This window comes from Triticum aestivum, chromosome 6D (assembly GCF_018294505.1).
Source record: "Triticum aestivum cultivar Chinese Spring chromosome 6D, IWGSC CS RefSeq v2.1, whole genome shotgun sequence".
NCBI lineage: Eukaryota > Viridiplantae > Streptophyta > Magnoliopsida > Poales > Poaceae > Triticum > Triticum aestivum.
In genome coordinates this window covers 6,202,721-6,212,265 of record NC_057811.1, presented here as the reverse complement: position 1 = coordinate 6,212,265, position 9,545 = coordinate 6,202,721, and the positions used below count along the sequence as shown (strand labels likewise).

Sequence of the window (9,545 nt, the reverse complement as noted above, 5' to 3'; positions counted from 1 at the left end):
AAGGCCTCTTTTCAGTAGCCCAAAGGGCGGGAAGAAGAGGCCTTTGGTCCCGGTTGGTGGCCTTTGGTCCCGGTTGATGGCACAAACCGGGACTAAAGGGGGGGCATTGATACCGGTTGGTGCCACGAACCGGTACCAATGTATGCCTTTAGTACCGGTTGGTGGCACCAACCGGGACTAAAGGCCTTGTGCTGCCCGCATCGCGGCACGAAAGTTTAGTCCCACCTCGCTAGCTGAGGGAGCTCGAGAGTGGTTTATAAGCCCCACTCCCGCTGCCCTCTCGAGCTCCTCTCAAATGCAGGCTTTCGGGCCTAAACACACTGTATCTGCCTATGGTCCTATTGAGCCTTCTACGGGCCTGAATCCTGGCCCATGGGTGGGTTTCTAGTCGTATTCAGGCCGTGCTGGCCCAGTAGGTGGCGTTTTTTATTTTTTTTCCCAGTTTATTTCTTTTCTTTTTTGCTTTATTTATTTTATTTTGTTTCTACTTACAACAAAATACTTATTTATTTTATTTTATTTTGTTTCTAATTAGTTACTTATTTTATTTTATGATAATTCTTTTTGCTATTAAAGTTTCTAACAAAAAAAGTTCTTTATGAAAATTCTTTTTGCTTTTAATGATTTTGAACAGAAAAAACTTTGACAATTTTAGTTGCATCAATTTTATATAATTTTAGTTTCAGTAATACTAGAGGTTGCTTATAATGTTTTGAACAGAAAATACGTTGATAATTTTAGTTTCATAAATTTTATTTATGTTATTAAAGTTTATTCTATTTTTTTTCTACTTATATATTTTATTAAAGTTTACTTTATTCTGTTTCTAATTACTTATTTATTTTTTATGATATTTGTTATTTTCCATGCATTTACTGTTTATTTTGAGCTATAAGACCCTGAAATTGAAAAGCACTAGAAATGAACTCTGAAAAGGTTGAAAGTTGACATGGTATCATCATTTCACCCACATAGCATGTGCAAGAAAGTAGAGAGGGTTACGGCAAAAACTGGATGCACTTCGTGTACAAAACGGACAATCTCTTTCGAAGTATCAGGGTTTCATTCGGAAACTCGTCTGTTACAAAGGGATTTCATTTTTTTGAACTGACTTGAACTCCATAGTTTTTCTGTGTTCAAAATGCACCATTCAAAGCCACATCATTAATTTTCAACCCTTTCTGACTTCATTTGTTATTTTTCATGCATTTACCGATTATTTTGAGCTATAAAACCCTGAAATTGAAAAGCATTTCAAATCAACTCTGAAAAGGTTAAAAGTTGGCATGGTATCATAATTTCACCCACATAGCATGTGCAAGAAAGTAGAGAGGGTTACGGCAAAAACTGGATGCACTTCGTGTACAAAACGGACAATCTCTTTCAAAGTATCAGGGTTTCATTCGGAAACTCGTCTATTACAAAGGGATTTCATTTTTTTGAACTTACTTGAACTCTATAGTTTTTCTGTGTTCAAAATGCACCATTCAAAGCCACATCGTCAATTTTGAACCCTTTCTGACTTCATTTGTTATTTTTCATGCATTTACTGATTATTTTGAGCTATAAAACCCTGAAATTGAAAAGCATTTCAAATCAACTATGAAAAGGTTAAAAGTTGGCATGGTATCATCATTTCGCCCACATAGCATGTGCAAGAACGTAGAGAGGGTTACGGCAAAAACTGGATGCACTTTGTGTGCAAAACGGACAATCTCTTTCGAAGTATCAGGGTTTCATACGGAAACTCGTCTGCTACAAAGGGATTTTCATTTTTTTTGAACTTACTTGAACTCCATAGTTTTTCTGTGTTCAAAATGCACCATTCAAAGCCACATCAACAATTTTCAACTCTTTCTGACTTCATTTGTTATTTTTCATGCATTTACTGATTATTTTGAGCTATAAGACCCTGAAATTGAAGGCAACATATAGCTCTCATGAATAGATAAGTGACCAAATTAATATAAGTTCATCATCACATTAAAACCAAAGTACATACATAGTTCTCATTGAACAACATATATATAGCTCTCCAGAGCATCTAATTAAACCATACATTGAAATTATGTAAAACATTTCAATGCAACAACAAATGCGATCATAATCGCAACCAAGGTAACAATTGATCCAACTGCATAATGATACCAAGCCTCGGTATGAATGGCATATTTTCTAATCTTTCTAATATTCAACCGCATTGCATCCATCTTGATCTTGTGATCATCGACGACATCCGCAACATGCAACTCCAATATCATCTTCTCCTCCTTAATTTTTTTTATTTTTTCCTTCAAGTAATTGTTTTCTTCTTCAACTAAATTTAACCTCTCGACAATAGGGTCGGTTGGAATTTCCGGTTCAACCACCTCCTAGATAAATAAAATCTATGTCACGTTGCTCGGCATAATTGTCATGAACAATAAATGAACCAAATAGTTATAAAAAGATAATATATACCACATCCGAATCATAGACAGGACGAGGGCCGACGGGGGCGGATACCAAAACCATCGCACTATATAATAAGAAGGAATAATAAAAGTAACAAAATTAGACAAGTATCTATCTGAAGTAAGAATTTTTTTTTCAGAAAGAAGATAAGAACAAGAGGCTCACCACGGTGGTGCTGGCGACGAGATCGGCGCGGGCGATCGACGGCGGTGAAGATGGGGACCGGACATGACGGACCGCTAAACCTAGACAAATCTTGGGGAAAATGGAGCTCGGGGGTCGAGTTTCGAGAGGAGAAAGATTAACTAGTGTGGCTCAGACATTTCATCGAACACCTCATGTGCATAGGAGGTGAGCTAGAGCACCCAAATGCCCTCCCCTCGACGGCCAGAAAAAATAGAGCACTGTGGAGTGCTCTGCTGCGGCGATGGAGTATATATAGGCAGCTCATTTGTCCCGGATCGTGGCTAGAACCGGTACTAAATCCGGGCCTTCTGTCCCGGTTCAAGCCAAGAACCGGGACCAATGGTTGTGGGCCAGGAGCGAGGCCCATTAGTCCCGGTTCGTGCCTCGAACCGGGACAAATGGTTCCATACGAACCGGGACCAATGCCCACGAGGCCCCGGCCGGCCCCCTGGGCTCACGAACCGGGACGAATGCCGCCATGGGTCCCGGTTCGTGACTGAACCGGGACTAATGGGCTTGCCATGCCCGAACGAAAGCCCTGTTTTCTACTAGTGGAGGTGGCCATGGCGGTGTTTGGTAGTGCACTTTCGTAGTATGTGCAATCCGAGTTGGAGTTCTACTGGAAGAGGGATGCTGAGAAGCGCAAGAACGACGACGAGGCAGTGCCTTCATCGTCACAGGGAAAGAAGAAGAAGAATGCGGGATCCTCCGGTGTGATCAAAGTCGATTCCGACAGCGAGAGTGATGGGTACGATGATATCGACTGGGATAATCTGTAGTGTCCGTAGTAGCGCTTGTCGTAGTTTAAGTGGTATGTAGTATTTAAATAATGTTTGTAGTTTGCATGTTTATACTTCGGACGATTTTTGTTTGAAATATGAAATATGGTCAAAGTAGTTCAAATGTTAGTTACTCCCTTTGTTCACTTTTATTATGGCTTGAAGACATTTGAGACAGGGTGCAAAGTAGCTCATTTTCAGTTGTCTAAAATGACTTATAAAAGTGAATGGAGGGAGTAAAAAATATTGATTTTGTTGATCTGGGTGCCCTATTTTAGGGCTGTTGTTGGAGACGTTGCTTGCTCGTGCCAACAGAACACGTTTTGGTGCCCAATTTTTTTTACTCGACCGTATTTTTCCCCCTAAAAATAGGCTGCTATTGAAGTTGCTCTTAAATCGCATTCTATATTTTTTCGTTTGAAGAAGTATTACCCTAAGATACCACGTAGAGCTGACTCGATAACTGCTAGAGTTAATCCCGGGACTAGGCAACGTGCAAACCACGAAAACTGATCCCCTACACACGATCCTATAGGCTAATTATATACCACGCCGATCGGATCTTGGGGTCTTACCCCGGACTGAGCTCCCTCCTAGAGCCTCCCATCAACCATGGCAGGCGACGGCGGTGGTGGTGCCAGGCCCCGGACGCAAGCTGCAAGAGGGCGGCGGCAGACGGCAGCTTCGGTGCCGTTGGACGTGCTGGTGGAGATCGCGGTGCGCACCGACCCGGCCACTCTAGTGCGCTGCGCCGCGACGTGCGTGGACATGCGCCGCCGCGTCAAGGATTACACTGGCCTCGGTGGCCGCCTCCACCTCCGGCATAGCGACCGATTCGTGCTCCCCCTTCTGCGAGGCCACCTGATCCACACGTTCAAGTATGAGGGCATGCGACGCAAGGACCAGTTGTCCCTGGTGGACACCACTGCTGCAGACACCACCACGCTGCGCAGGGTCACCGGCGTCCACGGCTTCCCCCTCGCGTCGAGCAATGGCCTCGTTCTCACTCGCGTGGCCCGAGGGCTTTGCGTGTGGGATCCGGCCACCAGCCGCAAGCAGACCCTGCCATCTGCACCGACTTTCCCTGTGGATGTGGTGGCTACACAACAACACGATGATACGACAAATTATGTCTTGCTCGTGGGTGACGATGATGATGAGGGTGCGACCGTCGTCGGCCGGCAATTCCATGTGGTCATGGCATACCTAGAGCTGTCACAACACTGCCGCAACGTGCACTTTCAAATCTTCTCATCCGAGCATGGCACGTGGGGCCGCTACAACAAGATCCGGGTTCATAAACTGCAAGGCAGCAAGTTGCAACGACCACTCGCCAGGGCCCTAGTCGTTGGTGACGATGCACACTGGTTGTGCTTGACCGACAAAGGGGACTACGTCCTGAAGCTCCAAGTTAGATTGGTGGAACAAGTCATGGTCACGATGCTCCCGGAGAACTTCCCCCGTGGTGGGTGCTGGTACCACCAACTCCTAGCGACATCGTCGGCAGGTGGGTGCCCGATTGTGCTCGTCACGGATGGCAACAAGATATCTGCGTGGGCGCAATCGAAGCAAACGGGCAAGTGGCAGCGACGACCACGGGTGGTGATCGAGATAGAGACAATCTTGCAGTTCCTAGATGAGGCGGGCGGAAGCAGGCCGCCGCCGAGCCTGTGGGAAGTCAAGCATGAAATAAAACTATTGTGGTTCGCCGAGAGGAGTGGCACCGTGCTCATTAAGGTGCTCATCAACATGTCAACTGTCGGATATTTCTGGCTCAACCTGCAGTCCATGAAGATCGTGAGGTGGTTCTCAGATCGTGGGGAAGAGTACCCGACTGGGAATATGCCCTATGAGATGAATTTGGAGGCTTGGGTTCCAACATTCAGTAGCACTTTGTGATTCATCCGTTTTAGTTTCTATTTTCAGCTTCATGCACTGCATACTTCGATGTTCTACAACTATGAAAGCATTCGTGCACAGCTTTGTTGACAAAAATAATTTAATTTTAATTGTTTTATTTGCCCCCTTCATTGTCGAGTTGTTATCTTAGCATTATGTCCAAATACTCCAATTGGGATCTCACTATTTCTTAAGGTCCAAATAGGCCATAAAAATGAGGCACTCAGAGTGTTACGAGTAGCATATGGTTTATGATATATTCCGCCATTAATCCAAACAGGATGCTACAGGGCCAGGATTCTCAAACATGTCAGGTACCCATTGCCAAGCGAGTCTAGCCACAACAGCCCACAATACGATAAGAGTAAGTGTGTTAAACATTTTCTAGTTCATTACAGTGAGCCATTTGTTGTGTGCAACAAGCCACAGGAAAACATGGATCTTAGGGAGGACTGGAATAGACCAAAAAGCTTTGCCCTGGTGGGGTTTAACAATCCTGAAAATGACACTCTCGTAGAAAGATTTTGCTGGTACACTCAGCAGGATACTCATAGATTCAAATAGATTGTCAAACTCTAAAGTGAAATGTTGCTAAAGAGGAAATAATTTGGGAACACCAACAGTAATTCGAAATGCACAGCCATTATATGACGGCGAGGACCAAAAAGCTATGCCCTGGTGGGATTTAACAACCCTGAAACTGACACTCTCTTAGAAAGATTTTGCTGGTACACTCAGCAGGATACTCATAGATTCAAATAGATTGTCAGCCTCTACAGAGAAATGTTGCTAATGAGTAATTCCAAATGAACAGCCATTATATGACGGGCGGGACCTTAGATGGTCAAGTACTTAACTTCAGGTTTCAACAAGATTACATTTGGTGTAGATGCCCTAGTGTTACACAATGGTTCATGCCAGAATAATCAATAATTTTATTTCAGCAGCTATCAACTTCATGGATTAGCATCAGCAGTACCATTCTCAAGTTTCCATGTCTATATATCCAGCAACAGAAACATCCGTCAGGTACGTCTTGCCCAATCAGTAGATTTCAATCTCCATTTGCGGTTGCCTTTACAGCAAATTGCTCACGAAAAACAGAATTACCGACAAGTCAATGGAACTAGTCAGGGCATTAAACGATGGAATTACTGCAATTCTTGCAACAGCTTGTCAGGTTCATGGTCTAGCGGAATCATCCAGTCTAGCTTCCTACATTACATAGGTGCCAACGAACACAATAGATACATGTAGTGAAGTTTCAACGCTACCACAAGAGATATTTGTGCTTCCGAAAACTGAATCTCTATCCCGTAACAGAAAATTCAGGCAAGTACTTCTTACCAAATCAGTCAATTTTGGCTTCCATCTCTGATGTTGCCTTTACAGTAAATTGCTCACTACAAGCTGAATCGACAACAAAAATGGCGAGGTCACTCAAATAAAAGTCAAAATGATCACGAGAGGGCTCTCGAAAACTTGCAGCGGAAACTGAGAATGGCTTGAAAAAACAACCCGACAGAAACATGAAACACAGAATTATTGGGATCGGAAAAGCAGCTCACATTCTGTAGTCTAATAAACTCGGGATCGACTAAAAACTTGGAATCCAGTACTAAATAATCAATAAAAAATAGTGAGGTCACTCAGAGTCTCAGACACCAAAAACATCATGAACAAGACAGGACACCCAAAATTTTTTATGATGACTGAAGAAGAGATATCAACAGGCAAGCACATGGTCCGGCCCATGTTATGATTTTTCCTCTGGGTTCTTAGTAGTTTTTCTCTGATGTTTTGCTAATTTTTCTTTTTCTGTTTTATTTTTCCTTCAGGCTGTCATCAGATTTTCTTACCGTCTAATTGTAGTTTGTTCTTCCCTTCCCTATGTTTTTGTTACTTTTTTTCACTTTCTAGTCTTCTTTTCTGCTATCTCTTCTTTCGAATACATAAAAATAAATCACAAACATTTACAAAATCACTAATACTTTTTAAATTTTCTGTACACCTAGAAAGTACATGAACATAGTAAATTCATTAGTTTTTAGAAATTTGGTCATATTTATTTTCAAAACATTAACATTTTAAAATTTATGAACATTTTAGATTTACGTATTTTTATAAAATCCAAGAATATTGAAAACAAATTTGAATATTCTTGAATCTTTTCTTATAATTTTTTTGGATATTTGAAAAACATTCCATTCATTAAAAAGGGAGAACAACTATATTGTGGAAAATAAAAATAAAATGTATTTAAAAAAATGTGCATAGCGTATAAAAGTTGTTCATCATGTATTTTATAAATCATCATTGTGGATTTTTTAAAAGTAACCACATATTTGGAAAATGTTCATCACATATTTAGAAAAAATATATCAATGTCCGTGGACCACCAGACAACCACTGCTGCCAGCAGAACAAGCCGATGATGGGACCATGTCGCTGCTCATTTATTGGAGCCACTCTGACCTTATCGATGTTACCGGGAAGGCTTTGTGCATGCACCTCTAAGCTGCAATCATCGAACTTGAACGGTTGAATTGATGAGAAGCGCATGATACCAAATCTCGCCGACCTGCACACGCGACAAGAAACGGTAACCTCACCATTCCAAGGAGATGAAAAAAAATCTAATCTAGAGCTTCGTCTATTCTATCCCGACAGAGAAACTCAGGGAGGATTGGAAATCGAAAGACCAATTCAAACATGAAGGGCTGCCGCCACAAAGCCGCCCCTACAAGGATTAAAAAAACCATAGCCTTCCAAGGCACCGGGACTAGTCCATAGGATCGCCGACGTAGCCTAGAGGGAACGAAGCTTCACCCTAGCTGATGCAACTGTAGGTGATGGAAGGAATAGATCGGGTCTACGCCTTGCCAAGTTTACGGGTCTGCTTTTGTAGTTTCACTAGTTGAATGCCTGGTGCATTACCACTGAATATACAAAAAACATAGTGATTTAAATTCTACGAATCTTTTAAAACGTTGACTCATTAGTTAAGAAATGCTAATAGTTTTCTCGAGAAAATGTTTTATGTCTGGATACACATGGAAAGATCTTGCACCCTGATTTGTTTCAGTTGGCTTTGGCATCTCGCGAGCCACGAGCAGCCAGAAGAATACTTCATCCTTCATGGTGCACTTGTCTGTGAAATCCAACCGAATGTCAGTTCTCTGAAGAACAATCTCTAGAACCGAGAAGAACAATATTTGGAGGACCCCCACGGCCCCACACACAAATCTGCTCATCCGAACAGCTGCCCTGTCAGTTAACACTTTCAGAGACAACCTGAAGTTGTCGGATTTCCTCTCTCGCTTGTATCGCCAGTGATAGACTGAAAATCAGCTGACTGCTGGACAACAGAAAATTATGAACTGAGACTGAGATATCCTCCTCGATATCAAAGGAGAAAGTAGGTTGGTATTTAGCAGCAAGGATTTCCTCCGAAAACATTCAAGACCCAAATGGAACCACATAACATGTGACACTCCTAGCTGCTGCAACTAGATCTTTAAGTTAAGATACATTAGAATCACATGGAATAGAAGCTCGGATGGCTATAACACTGTATGAAACTCAATTTCGTTGGAAGGATATATTCCTTTGCTGCAACATGCTAGCAGAAGCTAGAGTGTCGAAGTTAAAAGTTGAAGGCAAAGCGAACTATTTCCGATGGATGACAAATGTGGATTGCATCACTCTTGCCAAACATGACATTCAGGTATGGTTAGACTCAAAGTTGATGCAACATTCGACGAAGATCGAGTCATGTGCCAAATGCTGTCATTATCAAAGAGCAGGGACAAGAATGTCTCCATGGACGCTCGCAACAATCAATTTGACCGTGTTGTTGATGCCGGATCAGACGACACATGGGTTCCTTGCTGCTACCACTGGATCTTTCAGTTGAGATGCATTAGAATCATTTAGAAATTTGGAATAGAATCTCAGATGTCTGGGAAGACTGTACTGTATGATACTCATTTTGTCAGAAGCATATATTCCACTGCCGCGGCTTGCTATCAAGAGTGTGCAAGTTACTTTAGCTGCACAATTAATATAATTTCAATGAGGACCAAAGCCTTTGGTCAAATGAAGAAGGTAGCAACTTCCAGCTATATTGCTAGATAGATATATAGTTAGTTCTTTTCTAGAGTACAGGAACACAGTAGAAAAGCATTAATTGCTGGTTATTGGTTTGTAAAGTGTGTGGTTGCGTAA

At 42.2% G+C, this 9,545-nt stretch overlaps 1 protein-coding gene across 1 annotated transcript; it reads left to right on the top strand.

The window, feature by feature from the left end:
• The first annotated feature begins 3,931 nt into the window (after nucleotides 1–3,931).
• Nucleotides 3,932–5,449, top strand: LOC123140700 (uncharacterized). The gene has a single exon (XM_044559986.1). The coding sequence runs from the start codon at nucleotides 4,032–4,034 to the stop codon at nucleotides 5,316–5,318; it is 1,287 nt and encodes a 428-aa protein (XP_044415921.1). The 5' UTR covers nucleotides 3,932–4,031; the 3' UTR covers nucleotides 5,319–5,449.
• Nucleotides 5,450–9,545: the final 4,096 nt, after the last annotated feature.

Excerpts from the sequence above, each read along its gene's own strand:
- LOC123140700 (XM_044559986.1), top strand. The coding sequence starts at position 4,032 with ATGGCAGGCGACGGCGGTGGTGGTGCCAGGCCCCGGACGCAAGCTGCA.